General features: G+C 38.4%; 1 protein-coding gene across 1 annotated transcript; it reads right to left on the bottom strand.

Annotated features, from left to right (window-relative positions):
• Positions 1 to 2,119: 2,119 nt before the first annotated feature.
• On the bottom strand, positions 2,120 to 8,472 carry TRIM59 (tripartite motif containing 59). Its single transcript, XM_070945569.1, has 2 exons — positions 8,355 to 8,472; positions 2,120 to 4,852 (listed from the first exon to the last, which is right to left on the bottom strand). The coding sequence occupies exons 1-2, from the start codon at positions 8,451 to 8,453 to the stop codon at positions 3,671 to 3,673; spliced, it is 1,281 nt and encodes a 426-aa protein (XP_070801670.1). The 5' UTR covers positions 8,454 to 8,472; the 3' UTR covers positions 2,120 to 3,670.
• Positions 8,473 to 16,019: the final 7,547 nt, after the last annotated feature.

Below are 16,019 nucleotides of genomic sequence, written 5' to 3'. Positions count from 1 at the left end.
TGCTGGGGCAGACTTCTGTTGGCTCACAGCCAGGGTTCCTAGGATGAAATTGTTTTGACAACCGTGGTGCTCTCACAAGAAATTGAACCTCTGAATGTTTTCCTGGCAGTGTCAGATGAAACCCTTCTTCCCCACCTTTGGGCTTGTACCAGTTTTAAACTTCTATTACAGAAGACAACTTTTAAATCTGCCTTTTGCAGTTTGTTTGATTTGCAATTGGAAAGAGGATTATGTGTGTGCAAGCTAAAATTCAGAGACTATTATTGTGCAGTAGCAACTCCTTTACTATGTAAATTTTGGTTTGGCAATAATTGATCTCTTCTGTAGGATTAAAGGACCTATTACATTAATTCCCTACTTGAAACTTTTAAGACATTCTAGGGATTCCTGTATTCTTGAAAATTTTTTGCTGGCAGGGTTAGTGATCCTCTCATGGTCGTGTCATGCTGTAGAACAGAGAGAAAATAGGCATCTTAAATGTCTACTGAGGATGTAGAAGCTGAAAAGTTTTGACTCTCAAAAAAAATGAAATAAGCAGCTAGACTGCTAGAAAGTGGGTTATGAAAATCTAAAAGCCTATGAATGTGAGTAAATATGAATGTATTATTTATTTACATTTATTAAATTTGTTTGCTGCCCATCTCGCCATAAGGCGATTATTATTTTGTCTGCTCTATCACAGCCAAAGAAAGAAAAAGTACAGCCAAAACCCACTTACTTTCCTATTACTAATACATCCTTAAAGAACTATTCTGTAAATTTAACCCAGATGAAACTTTGTTCATTTTAAAAAATTTGCTAAGGAGGGCATTGCAGACATTTGTAAAATTTTATGTCTAACAATGCTTGGAAAGATGTCCAAAGCACCACTGGTGTTTGGAGAAATAGTTTCTGAATCTTAGGCACAAGTATGATGCCTGTTTCTATCCAGTCCCTTATACTTGATCCCTGCCAATTTGTCTATTAAGGTCTGGATGTTAATGATGTTGGAAATGGTAAATATGTCCGGTAGTGCTCTCCTCCTTTGCAAGTGTTACAATCCCTTTTAAAGGCATACTAGATGTAGAAATATTTGAGAATCACCATTGTGTCACAACTATCATGCTTTGTGGCCAATTGCTTAATAGGGAAATGGAAGATCAGCTTCACACTTTCTTGCAGGACAACAATTCTCTGCACCTACTTCAATCAGGTTGTAAACCACATTTTTTTACATTAAAATTGCCTTGGTCTCCTCAGCATTGGGAACTGCATCTCTGTGCAGTTGGTCCTAAAATGAGATGCTGTATTTCTAAGGCTGCTAGGTAACATGCCTTTGATATTATGTAAGAAATTTAATCTCATATATATTCAAATTAATAAGTCCTCTCGTTACATTTATATTTCAGCATTGAAAGCAGATTACTAAAATAGTTTAGCTCCATTTCAGATATGATTGGACTATTTTCTAAGGTCAATTTTAAATATATATATTTTTAAAAAGTGAACATTCCTGCTTTCTATATAGCATCCACTGTAAAGACAAAACATAGCTTAACTTAAGAGGTTCATACTGTGCTATAGGATAAATGAAACACTGGGATTTTCTTCTAGATCACTAAAACTTTTCTCATTTATAGTGTTTGCAACTGTCAAAGTTTAATACTGAGCACATTGATAGGTTCCTTGTGCCCCTTGTTATTTAAAATTTAACAAGTTGTATTTATTTTTCTTTGAAAAGGATCCATTTCCCTGAGGTTGGGCAGCATCCACATTCAGTAAAATAAATAAAATCCATCTGTCCCAAAACTTCATGAATTGTGACCCCGTATTAAAGCAAATCACAAGTGATATTTGCACTTAAATCTAACATGTGGAGGAACAAACATGCATATTGAAGATATGGTGTTTCTCATTAGTTACAATCTCAGTCTTACCCAAGAACAGTTTATTTTTCTACACTTATTTAAAATATCAGAAATATAACTATTAATACAATTATAGCTAAAGGAAATTTTTTTATTAATTAAAAGTACAAATTCCGAAACCTGAAAAACCCATTACAAATTTTAAAATTTAAAAGCATGAATGAGAGAATCAATACTGATGGAAATAACAAATTTTAAAAAAACCTACTCCCTGATCATCACGCAGCTGCTATACACCATATATGGTATGACTAACAGAAAAGAGGCTACTAATGTACATTATTTAAAATATATCTTCTACCAGGCTCTTATGCTGTATGTTTATGTTGAACCAACTACAGTTAAGGATGATGACAATATTTACTTGGAAACCACATTTATAGTTTATATGTATTTCTTTTTAGTAATCTCATTTTATGTGGTAACAGCTAAACATCTCTTTTCGCAACATGAAAGCATGTTAAACAAGTCCATTAATCTTTATAGCAAACTCGTTAAACTCTATTCTGAAGAAGCTGATAGGTCCTGCTGCTTTTGGTCATTTAATCATTTTCAGTGCCGTTTGCATGAACTAAAAACTGCCAGATTAGTTCATTATCGAGCATAATTTCATTTTAAAACTCTCCTTTATGATAATTTTGTCAGATAATGCCAGGTTATTTACTGTAAAGTTCTCTCTTACTACTATTTAATACTATTATGTCTTCCAAGAAAAACAAAGGCCTCAGTGAAATATGTATGTAAAATAGCAACTAGTTATAACATCATTGTTCTCTTGTTTGAAGTGACAGGCTCAAATCTTTGTGGAACTAAAACCAGAACCCCTGGGAGATTTATTGCAAATGCTGATTGTTAAAAAATTGTTTAGCTTTATGAAAACTGAGATGTAATATAAATTTTAAATGGTAAGACTAGAAATATATGCTTCCCTATCCGTCAAGATAATCTCTCTAATTAAAGGAGTTAATAAAAATATGTTTTATCTTTCCTAGTCATGCTATTTGAAATATTAGAACTGAGTAGAAATTGTTAGATGTTTCATCTAATTTTCTTTTTCATAAGGAAACATTTAAAAATATTTAGTCTCCAATATTTGTTCCTAACAAGAAAAGAATTTAAAATAATTTTTGGATAATTAGCATTGTATTATATTAATTGTGTATAAAAATTATGGATGTGAAGACAACGAAGATGTGACCAGAGTAAACCATCAAGTCAAGCCAAACTCAACCTTGATATTTGTAGTTTAGGGTTGAACTGTAGGGTGCCATCAAAACTTGCTTTCTTGCAGACATTTCATTACCCAACTAGGTAACACATTGGTAGAAGTGAGTGAGGTTTGTTCTCTGTTTATGTACAAGTATCTTGCTCTATCAATGTTGGTCGGGGTGTTCTTAGTGATTGATGATGTTACCTAGGGTTCATTACCTTGGGTAATGAAATGTCTGCAAAAAATCAAACAAGCTCAGATAGCTCTAAGGATCTCACAGTATACCTCAATTCTCACACAATCTTTACATGATCTTCTGTTGGCAAGAGATTACTCCTGCATGCATATTGAGAATTGAACATTTGTCCAAATAATACAGGCTGTTACTGGCCTATTTGCAATGCTAGATAATTTCTGACACTCTTGACAAAAGATGTTGATATAAACTAAACCTTAATTGAACATCAAGTTAAAATTAAATCCATTAGAATTCAGATATTTTTCTTAACAGGCAAAAAGTTGTTATCAAAAGCAAAAATATTATTTAGTTAAATCAGGGGTATATCATAGTGTTTTCCACTGCTATGTGCAATCTTTTACTTAAGTCTTGATAAATTATCTGCAAAGTATCAAAAATATATGGAAAAACTATTTCATTTATGAATGTTAATATATGTTGGCTAAAGGTAACAGTAAGAAAAATCAAAGAAAGTAATATAATTGCCAAAGGACTGAAGGACCAGAAGGATTTTTTAGCTGGTTTAGTCTCATTGTCACAATCCTGGGTATGTAATTTTTGCTTTGAAATAAGCTTTATTTTGGGAATGAGAATTTTGTTAATCTGATTAATTTCACTTTTGCTCCACACATCTTTTAACACCTGTCCTATTCGAGGATGGATTTCAACCGGCTTAATCATTGGTAATGGTTTTTCCCTTAAAATTTTAACACGCTGACGTATTTCCTCAACTTTCTCCAGAAAATGAAGAGGAGACTCCTCCTCTTGAAACGATGTATTCAGTGACATTAGTTCAAGTTGTTCTTCTCGTATTCCTTTCAACATTTCTATGAGAGGTTCATATTCAGTCTCAATTTGCATATTTACATCATCCAGAGCTGTAAGCAAAGCTTGTTTTTTCTGATCAAGGGCATCTCCGAGTCTCTTAAAATATTGCAAGACTGTTTTTTTATCCTCCTGAACAATGTTCCCACACTGCGCTTTCTGTTCCTCCAGACTCTGAATAAGCAAACAAACTTCACTCCAATGTTTATCTGTCAACTGCTCAAGGAGTCTTCCAGGAGTTTCTTTTTCTTTCATGTAGGCACTTTGTAGGTCATCTATGGGATGACCATGATGTTTTCCTATTGTAAGACAATGGCCACACACAAGTTTTCTGTCTAGTAGACAGTAAATATTTAGTGGTTGTCTATAATGCTCACTGCAGGTAGCAACTTCAGGATGATCCTCTTGTTGATATTTTTCAATAATAGCCTTTAATGCAAAGTTTACAGGCAAAGAGTCTGTACCAGATGGAGGAATTTCAACAATACTTCTACAGTTGGGACACTTCAGAGGAAGCCTTAGGGGGCGCCATATGGAAAAATTGCTTGATATCTGAAGAATACTTTCCAAACAATTTCTACAAAATGTATGCGAACATGGCAGTACACGAGGATCATCAAATATACTGTAGCAAATAGAACAAGTTAATTCCTCTTCAAAATAATGCATTTCCTAAAATTTAAAAAAAGAATAAAAGTGAGATACAGATACACAAAATATAGTTAAGAAATTTTAAAATACTGATAGTTCAAGGAAATTAGTTATTACATGATTTAAATGCAAATAAATCTTTTTTTAAAATACAAGCAGAATTAGCCAAAACAATAAATAATACATGCTTAATTCCCACTTCATCTATTTAGTGTAGGATAGTATCTTAATTACTATTTATCTCTAATATCTATTTTTGTAGTAACTAGACAAGCAAACAAATAATCCAAAAATGAACAAGCAATAGATATTAACAGGAAATGCTATCAACTTTGCATCTTACACACATTTCATCATCCCATTATTATTTTTTTTAAAAGTTAAATACTAAGCTTTTTAAGTTAACAGACAAAATAAAATCATGGAATAATTCAATAACATAACATAATTTTGCTTTAGTTACCATGTTTTAAGTCAAGCTTAATATTTGTGGGCATAGCCCAAGGCTTCAGAGAACAAAAACAATAGATAAAATTGTCACTATAAAAACAGATAAAAATCTACAAAGCCGAAGTATATTAATATCACAAAATCAAGGGCTATTTTTTAACTTCCACCAATAGAGGTGAATGCCTCTGAAATCCAATTGTTCAAGTAATTACGCAGGAGCAATCAAGGTTCAATTTGAGGTTGGTTTTTTGGCAGCAGAGGGTCCAGAATGCTGGAAAAAATTGATCTAACTACTATTCTTATAGATTGATTTTTGTAATTCACTTATCTTTGTTCACTTATCTATGGAGCAAAAACTTGATTGTTTCAAGAACTGTAGCATATTTTATAGAAAGGCAGCTATATTGGGACAATTGTAGTAGCGGTTTCAAGTGTCATATAACTTTTTAGTGGAAAAGTTATTCTGTCTACTACAGGTAGAACTATATACAGTACTCTTAAGCAAGACAACAAGGATTTTCAAATAGAGGTAAACAGATTTCACAACATTCTCAACCCTGCAGGCATATCTCAAGTGTCTTCACTTCCCACAAGTCAGCACTGAAACCTATAGCGGCTTTCCCACAATTTTTCTTTACTTTTCATAAAGCAGAAAAATAAAAAATAAATCTTGCTATTCCACTCTTCCTCCCACTTCTGGCTCTAAGTTCCATTTGCTTCCACAGAACATAGTGGTTAAGAACCTTATCTATGTGATGTCTAACATATCCATAATAACTAAGTCAATGGTGCCCAAGAAGAGGGGGAACACCGACCACACATGCAAGTGGCTGGCGAACCAATGAAGGACTAAGATATGTGCATGAGCTTATAGCATCAGCCATGGCTAAGATCTCAGTATTACTGGAGTAATACTTCTTGAGGAGGCAACAGATCCAAAACATTTGATGGAAGGTCTAAACAAACTGGGGTGGAGGGATGTTCTGACCTAATGGTTAACTCATACAGGCTGGTCTATAGCATAGAGCCTTCTCAGAAAACATACTTTAGTCTTTGCTTATCTCCCTCCTAACCCTGTGAGGTGGATTCAGCTGAGGGCGAGTGACTAACCCAAAGTCACCTAGCCAACTCAATCTCGTGGTTTCTAGGCCAGCACCTTTATCAGTAGTCCTCAGATTCAATCCCCAAGCATCCAAACGTTTGACTACAACTCCCAAAATTCCAAATCACAGTGACCAAATAAACTTATAAACAATCATATGTTGTAAAGAACAGAAGACTAAGGAAAGCTGTTTTCATATTCCTAATTAAGCTTCATCTGATTTATTAACAGTTTTATCAGCGTATAATCACCGTTAATTGGTGATGGCCAACAATGCAGATAGGTTTAAAAGGACAAATTAATGCATGGGTGTCAAACTCGCCGCGTCATGTTGATGTCATGTGACGTATTGTGACCTTTTTTGCCTTCGTGGAACTGGGATGCACGTGGCTTGTGTGTGATGCATCTGGCTCACCAGTTTGACACCCCTGATTAATGGAAGATCCAACTGGAACAGCTTTAGGTTTTGAAGATTCACAGATAGAAAATGGTAGAAAAGAATTACAGGCAGTCCTCAATTTACCATTTTTTTAATAACTATTTAAAGTTACAATGACTGAAAAAAGTGAACCATTTTTCTCACTTATTATCATTGCAGCATCTCCATGATCACATGATCAAAATTCGGATGCTTGGCAACCGGCATGTATATAAGTCATTTTATATATGGCATGTATATAAGAGTTGCACTGTCCTGGGGTCATGTGATCCCCATTTGTAACCTTCCCAGCTGGCTTCAAACAAGCAATGGGGGAAGGCTAGTAAGATGTTTTTACTTTCTTTATAATAAAATGTGTTTATTAGAATATATCTCGGGTTTATTTTCTTAAGGTATACTTGCAAGGAAAGGCCACGATCCATTCTCTAATCAAGGTGCAATTACTCAAAAGCAGAATGGGATTAATTGCCACCCTGACAGATTTGCTTAATGATCACAATTCCCTTAAAAACTTTGACATAAAATGGGGCAAAACACACTTAACTGCCTTGCTTAGCAACGGAAATTTTGGACTCAATTGTTATCGTAAGGCAAGGATGACCTGTACCGCTTGCAAATTTTCTGAATACATCTAGTTGGCCATGACCAGCCAGAGAAAGCTGAACCGATACTACTCCCAAATTCAAAGAAGTGGAGGAAAGAAAACGGGAGTAAGGAAAAGTATCCTTATGAGTTACACCTGCTGGGATCGCCTCTTCTCCAGTCAGTTAGGTGTGAGGCAAAGCCTCCACCCCCTCCAACCCCAGAGCATCTTGTCTAAAGAGACAGGTGATCGTGACAGTCACCAGAAGAAAAACTCACACAGGGCGAGAGATTAGCAAGGATGCTGAGGATCCCTGCCTTTAAGTAACCTGTCAGCTCCAGAAAACAAAGAATACTTTAACTGCAATTGAATACATATAGCAGAGGTCCTCAAACTTGGCAGCTTTAAGACTTGTGGACTTCAACTCCAGCACAGCTGGCTGGAGAATTCTGGGAATTGGAAGTCCACAAGTCTTAAAGCTGCCAAGTTTGAGGACCTCTGACAAATAGAGACGAACCATCCCAAAGGTGCTTCTTTCCAAGAGGCAACTGGACTTTCTGGTTTTTCTTTGAAGACGTTTCGCTTCTCATCCAAGAAGCTTCTTCAGCTCTGCCAGTCAGCTTCTTGGATGAGAAGCGAAACGTCTTCAAGGAAAACCAAAGAAAGTCCAGTTGCCTCTTGGAAAAAAAAAAGCACCTTTGGGATAACCCTAACCTGGATGACTGGGAATCTCCGTTGACCCATAGAGACGAACTGTCATCTTCCGATAAAACCTCCCCTTCGCAAACGTTGCTAGTGTGGCTCCAATTCTTTCAAAATCACCTCCGTCCCTCTCCACTCACAGGCCACTGAGGGGCCGAAGAAGCAGGAAACCGTCCCTCGCTTTCGTTCTTGAGCAGACAGGCACGGCGCCGATTCCACACACACCCTCCCGGCCGTCGGAGTTCACCTCAGCCTTCCCGCCGGATTCCCGAAGCGCCAAGCAGGCCGCCGGTTCCCCCAAACTTCTCTTGCCTCGGCGAAGGCGCTCCCCCACCGGAGACGGCATCGACGGCCTCCCAATGATGGTCCTCCAGCCGCCTCCAATCAGAAGCAACAGGAAAGGAGAAAGGAAACGGCCGGCCGCTTCGCTCCTGCGCACGCGCTGAAAGAAGCCGAGCGGCTTCAAGCCAATCAGAGCTTTCGGAAGGTTTCATTCAAAAAGGGAAGAAATCGAGGCGGGAGGGTGGGCTGCGAGGCATTTCACCGCGAGATGGCCGTTAACGGTTTGCCCGGGTGGGCGGTGCTGGAACGTAATTTGCATCTCTTTTGTTGTTTGGCCTCGCTTAACCGCCCGAGGTTGTTTTTCTACTGAGGATTGTCTGGAAGACTAAGAAACAAAACGCTCGGATCTGTCTTTCAAACGCTCGAGATTTTAAAACGAGGGGGAAATTACACGCGCCCCCGAAAGCACGTCGAGATGCTACAAAGTTTGTCTAGTGAAGTATGGTATGGTGATGATCGGTAGCAGTGCAACGAAACCGTTTGCCAGGCCCGCCTCTTGCTGCCAGGTGCCAGATCTTGGCTGGATCTGACACCTTCCTCATGAAGAACCTGGACTGCCCCAGTAAGAGCTCAGGTGATGCACTAGAAGCAGCGAGAGACCCGGGTTCAAGTACAGTGTCACTTCACTGGGTTGCTTTGGGCCAGTCATGCTCTCTGAGCCCAACTATCCCACGGGGGTGTTTACGGGGAAAAACCGAGGAAGAGGGGAATGCAAGGTAACCCATATACTAAAGGATGACAACCTAAAAAAACAAAGCCTCTTGACTTGATTGGCATCCTTGATATTTTTTTCCAAGTATATTCAATTGATAAATTAATTTCACCTTTTGCAATAATTTTATTGAGGATGATATGAAATAGATAAAACAGATGCAAAAAAAATTTCATAACAAAACAATACATTAAAGGGAAAAAAATAGAAAGTGCAGAACCCTCGCCCCCCCCCCCCAAAAAAGAAGGAAAACAAATTAAGGAAAATAAAGGTTCCGCTTTATCCTCAGCAACATTATTTAACATTAACAATTTAGCACTGTCTCCTAAAGTACAATCAGCTACATCTTCATTCCATATGCCACTCCATTATATATAAACTTAGTCTCTAAATCCTGTTTGTCTTATTAATCAGCAAAGGCTCAGTGTGCTAACAAAAACACTTACCAACACCACTTATCAACATAAATATATTTTCCTACTTCTGTTTAAAATCTAATCACTCTAATGACTGTCTATAACAGGGGTCCCCAACCTTTTGGACCTCAGGGACCACCAAATTCATAATTTTAAATCCCGCGGACCACTAATACAAATCCAGCGTTCCGCTTGCTGAAGCACCTGGACTCCCGCTGGGGTCCTTTAGGCATTCTTCCTCCTCTCTCTTTCTCTCTCTCTTCCCTCTTTCCCTCTCTCTCCCACTCTTTCTCATTCTCTTTCTCTCTCCCCCCTCTTTCTCTCCCACTCATTCTCTATCATTCTCTCTCTCTCATCTCTTTCTCTCCCCAGCTCATTCTCTCATTTTGATTCTCTCTCTCTGATTCTCTTTCATTCTGTCTCTCTCTGATTCTCTTTCATTCTGTCTTTCTCATTCTAATTCTCTTTCATTCTCTCTTTCTCTCTCACCCTTTCTCTCTCATCTCTTTTTCTTTCCCACTCATTCTCTCTGATTCTCTCTCTTTCATTCTGTCTCTTTCTCTCTCATTCTGATTCTCTCACTCTCATTCTCTCTGATTCTGTCTTTCTCATTTTCTTTCATTCTGTCTTTCTTTCTCTCATTCTGTCTCTCTCGCTGTCTCATGATTCTCCCTCATTCTCTCTCTCCCACTTTCTCTCATTCTTTTTCATTCTCACATTCTCTCTCCCCCTCTTTCTCTCATCTCTCTTCCCCTTTCTCTCTCTTTCTCTCTCCCACTCTTTCTCATTCTCTTTCTCTCATCTCATGGGCCAGCCAGTGTCTTGGGGCTGAGAGGAAGTCAAGCATCTCCCCGAGAGACCGAGGTGCGCAGAGCACCAACAAGAGCCGAAAGAAACGGCCGCGAGATCCTGCAAGAGACGAAGCTTCGCTCCCGCTCTGGACTATGGAGCGAATCTCCATCCCCCACCCTTCCCTTCTCAGGCCAGGCGAGGAGTGACTGGAAAGGGAGAGCGAGGGGCGGGGACAGCCACTGGTGGGTTCAGCCGACAGGAAGCTACAGCAGGGGGAAGAAACAGCCTGGGGTTGCCACCACCCGTTACTTCGGCCCGCCTGCACCGCCACCCCTCCTTGCACCATTACCTCATTCAGGTCGGCGAGGGCTACGCTGCAAAGTTGCAAGTTGCACGAACCTCCCTCTACAGTGGAGATTTACAACCCCACTATGAGCTGCCTGGCCAGTCCCATATTCCAGAGCTCTAATCACAGAACTGGCCATTGCTCATCCCGGAACAGCTCCTCCACCCGAGTGCACCACGGACCACCAAAACTTTCTTGCGGACCACCAGTGGTCTGCGGACCACCGGTTGGTGACCACTGATCTATAATAATAAACCAATCTCAACAAATATTACAAAAAATATTAAACATTATCACAACTCTTTATATTGAAAGTACTAACAGATACTACAGACTAACCTATTATACCCAATTAAACATTTCGAAAGTGAAAACTATTCAAAGTAGCGATTAAACATCAAATATGGTGGTGTGTTATGGTTTGTTGCACAGTCAGCCAGATGTTCAGACGATTTTGCATTTTTATCCACCTATCAAGTCCTTCCCAAGGACCTGGGAGATAGGCAGACATGGATGTTTGATGGTGTTGAAGGTATCCTTGCAGGTTGTAAACCCATGATGGCGAACCTATGGCACGCATGCCAGAGGTGGCACGCAGAGTCCTCTGCTGGCACATGTGCCATCACCCCAGGTCAGATCTCCGTGGTGTTTCTTTCGTGAGCTTCTGTTTCCCTGCAAAAGATGAAAAGAAGCTCACGAAAGAAAAATATCTTACCTCTTGCCGCGCTGCTGGTGTTGAGATGACCTACCTCTCACCAGCCAGCTGGTCTTCAGTCTTTGCTGCACATGTATTCATGTCTGTGCACGCTCACGTGCATGTCTGTGCATGCACATGTTCACGCATGTTCGTGTTTGCACACGTGCACCTTTCAGTTTGGGCATGTGCGCACGCAGTTTGAGCACTCGGTGTCTAAAAGGTTCGCCATCACTGATGTAAGCTATTCCTAGTATAGCTGCTTTTTGCAATTGACCAAGAATGATTTTGTCAATGCCAATGATGTTTAAGTGGTGCTCCAGTTCTTTTGGGATTGCACCCAAAGCACCTATCACTATTGGTACCATCTTTGTTTTCTTTTCCCACACTCATTCCATTTCTATTTGCAGGTCTTTGTAGTTTATCTTCTCCAATTCTTCCTCTTCTATACTGTCTTTAGGTACTGCCTGTCCACTATCCAGAGTTGTTTGTCTTTCTTATCCACCGTTAAGTCTGAAGTATGTATGTAGTAGTTACCTGTCTGTTTGAATTCTAAAGTCGCACAGCAATTTAGTTCCTTAATTTTCAGGGGGGAAATTCAGATTCAGAAAAGATGTGAAAACAGAAGACTCAGAAACAACAATAAGACAGTAGAAAAAACTTATTTCTTTTTACGACCCTGTAATCCTTTGCTTTGGAGTCAGGGCAACTGAATAGAGCTGGGCATTTACTGGCTGGATGCCCTTTCTGATGCCTAAGTAGAGTTCACAGCAGATACTTTCTCTTTGCACCCTGAGATTTTGTTGCTGCCTAGGATTGAACTCTCCTCAACCTTCTGAGTGGGAGGCAAGCGTCTTCACTTCTTGGCTACCACACCGTTCTGCCAAGATGGTAGAAAAAAACTCAGATAACAATTGGAAATTTAGAGGAAACAGCTGTTTGAACTACAGAAATGATAAGTCAAATAGACTGTTGAAGAAGAAAAGCATGCATTGTAAAATTGATTATGTAAAATACAGCCAAGCATAAGCGTTGATACAAGTTAAAAACTAGAACTTACTGAATGAACAGGACACAAAACATGAATATCAAAATAAATAACATGAACAGAATGTTGGCAAAGAAAAGCATTATATGGTTTATTTCTACAAAAAATGAAGGAGAAGAAGATAAAACCTGGCAATACCTTACAACTGGAACATTTAAAAAAAATTGAAGCCTTGACTTGGCCTGCTCAAAAGCAAACTATCATATAACACACCAGGTTTAACTGACTGGAAAGAAAAAAAGTGGATAATTGATGTAATACTTGGGTTTAGTAGAATAGAAGACAGAATTGGAGAAGATCAGAAAGTATCAAGATCTGAAAACTGAACTTGAAAGATTAACATAAACCACTTGTGGTCCCAGTGGTTATTGACACAATGGATGCCATCTCAGAAAATCTTAGATGGCACTTTGAACATCTGTACATTGACAAAATTTCTCTTGGATCTGCACATATACTACACTGATACTTTATATTGTATGTTCAGAACTGTAGATGCTTCCAAAATGGCACCTGCTTCTGGGAGGGCACAAGGCGGTACTTCGGCTGATTCTGTTTTGGAAAGGTGATTTCTGAAAATCACCTTTTAGAAAGCATACCCAGCTGATACACCGTGCAGCCTTCCTATATAGTAGCTGCCATTCTAAAAGCTGATGCCATTTTGGAAGAGGCCACAATTCTTGCGGTCTGTGAATTATGGCTGATTCTAGAATGGCATGAGGTGGCTTTGTATAAGGCTGTGAGGTGCATTGGCTGGGCACTCTTGGAAAGGTGATATTTGGAAGAGGTAAATGGAGCAAGGCATGGCGGGGAAAATATGTGGGACCCAGCTGGGCAGGAAGCAGGGAACTGTGGGAACCCAGTTGAATGAAAGAAGGCCCAAGGACCCCAGCTGGGGGGTGGGGGTGGAGGCAATTTCAGTATTCCTGAGCAGCCAAATTACCAAATGCCCAAACTGTGATCACATTACTGGGGGTGGGGAAGGGGTTTGCAGCAATTGTAACTTAGGATATAGGTAGTAAATTGAACTACTGGTCTTAAATTGAGGACTACCTGAACTCTTCGGTTTTTCTTTTTCAGTGTTGAATTTCATTGCCATTTTTCAAGCAAAAGATCTAGAATATTCAACAGTAGATGAGATCACATTTTAGTCCCTGAGGCAATATGCTTGAACAGTTCACAAGGACTACAAGCATTTTAAATTTGGGGCATACTATCTTGAAGAAAGATGTGATCAATCTGATAAATCTTTCATATAGAATATATTGCTGCTGAATAATTAGCGGGTACTATTCATGTATTTTCAGAATGTTAAGAAAAATAAAGGAAATATTTACCCATCTTTGATAACCAAGGTTGACTCAGCCTTCCATCCTTTCGAGGTAGATAAAATGAGGACCCGGATTGTGGGGGCAATAAGCTGACTTTGTGTAAAAAAGAACACCGCTTGGGGTGGGTGGGCAAAAGCCCTACTAAGCAGGTATATACAAAAGTATGAAGGCTATTGCTTAACGCATTGTAAGCCGCCCTGAGTCTCCGGAGAAGGGCGGCATATAAATCGAACCAATAAATAAATAAATAAACCATTTCTAACTGGGTAGAGTTGGTGGCTGTGACTGAAATAAACAAATTAGGTATCAAAAATAAACTTAAGGCAATATAATATGCTTAGAATTTTTAAATCACTCTGACTAGAAGATGTAACAATGCAGAATATTTCCACCTTTGATTCTGTAGGAAAACAGACATCAGCAACACCAGTGGATATTTAATGTGGCATTGCCTGATCTCCCATTTATTATATACATAATCCACAAGATTTCATAAATAAAATATTTATAACATATTTTGAGATGTCCTAAAGTACAAACTGACATATAGAGAAATATTTGCTATAGTAAAATTGAAAAAGCAAATAATGATATATTTTTGCCATAGTGTCATAAATAATGTTTATCTTTTCAGAATATATGAACATCTGCCTTTACTGATAATATTAAATGCATATTTTATAGCCTGCCATAAAAATATCTGAGAAATGTCTGGAATTATGTCTGGAAAGTTAAAGTTAAAATCCTTTTTTATACTCCCCTAGTTTCACAATGAATCTTATGATAATACAAATCTGTTTTTCTCTACTCAATATGTTATCTGCTGTGTTTCTTTTCGTGCTCTAATAAAAAACAAGCTTCCATTTTAAACATATTGTGAACATAAGCCAATATTCTGCACAGCTCCATTAAATATTCAAACTGTCCTTTTCCTGAACTAAAGGAATTTTAATATTTTATAATGATTTTTAAAACTATTCCTTAGAAGACCAAAAGCAAAAACTAAATAAATTGTTGGTATAACTCAAGGATCCAAATATTACCTAGAATAAAATTAAGTCAAAAATGGGTATCAGATTGTACACATTTGTTTAATATATATGGTACCAAAATATTGTAAAATATTTTTGTGGTGGTGCAATGGTTAGAATGCAGTATTGCAGTATGACTCTGCCCACTGCCAGGAATTCAATCCTGACTGGCTCAAGGTTGACTTAGTCTTCCATCCTTCCGAGGTCGGTAAAATGAGGACCCAGATTATTGGGGGCAATAGGATGACTCTGTACAGCCGCTTAGAGAGAGCTGTAAAGCACTATGAAGCAGCATAACTCTAAATGCCATTGTTATATCAAGCACTTAAATTTAGTTAGAAGCTGACAGTGTGAAAGTTTTTACAAACTCAGAAAATTTGGAAAGTTATATTTAATATCAGACACATGAGCAACCCTACATATGGGTGAGTCTCTTGAATACTCTTCAGGTGGACTTTCATGTCCCAGAAGCCTCAGCAATTTCATGAGTTATTCCATATTATTTTATTTATTTATTTATTTATTATATTTCTATACCGCCTTTCTCCCGTAGGACTCAAGGCAGTGTACAGTCAAGAAAAATATAGATACACAAACATCATAAAATTGCTAATTAAAATTATTATTATAACATAGTATGACCCAATTAAATAGAACCTAAAATTAGATAACATTTTAAAAACATTCACATGTTCATATGTTTAGCCCCGCTTGTTGGAACATCAGGGTTTTGAGGGCACGGCGGAAAGCACGGAGATCAGGGATATTTCGTATCTCAGGGGGCAGTTCATTCCAAAGGGTTGGAGCCCTCACAGAGAAGGCCCTCCCCCTGGGAGTCGCCAGTCGGCATAATTTGACTGACGGTACCCTGAGTAGTCCCTCCCTGTGAGAATGAACTGGTCGGTGGGAGGCTATTATGTTGAGATGCTCAGATTGAGGAAGGCTGACATAGGCTGTGTTTGCACATTAATTGATTTTGTGGCAAGGTAAACCTGATTAAATTGCAATAGTGAAATTAATTATACCACAAACCTCTAGGGCTATAATAAATTCAGAAAACACATATTAACACTAGTTCAGGACAATTAAGTTCAGAAGAATCCAGATTATATCAAAGGAAAATGTTTCAAATAACATCTCTTCCCATTATTTTATTTTAATGTTATAATGGACATGTTTCATCATTTAAAATATGTTTTT

This window comes from Pituophis catenifer, unplaced genomic scaffold (assembly GCF_029215685.1).
Source record: "Pituophis catenifer annectens isolate HBS135680 unplaced genomic scaffold, rPitCat1.0.hap2 SCAF_6, whole genome shotgun sequence".
NCBI lineage: Eukaryota > Metazoa > Chordata > Lepidosauria > Squamata > Colubridae > Pituophis > Pituophis catenifer.
This window is presented reverse-complemented; position numbering and strand designations above follow the sequence as displayed.

Bases quoted from the DNA above. Each gene is read 5' to 3' on its own strand.
- TRIM59 (XM_070945569.1), bottom strand. From the start codon at position 8,453: ATGCCGTCTCCGGTGGGGGAGCGCCTTCGCCGAGGCAAGAGAAGTTTG. The intron at 4,853-8,354 runs GTGAACTCCGAC...TTTAAATTTTAG, and splicing joins AATCCGGCGGGAAGGCTGAG to GAAATGCATTATTTTGAAGA.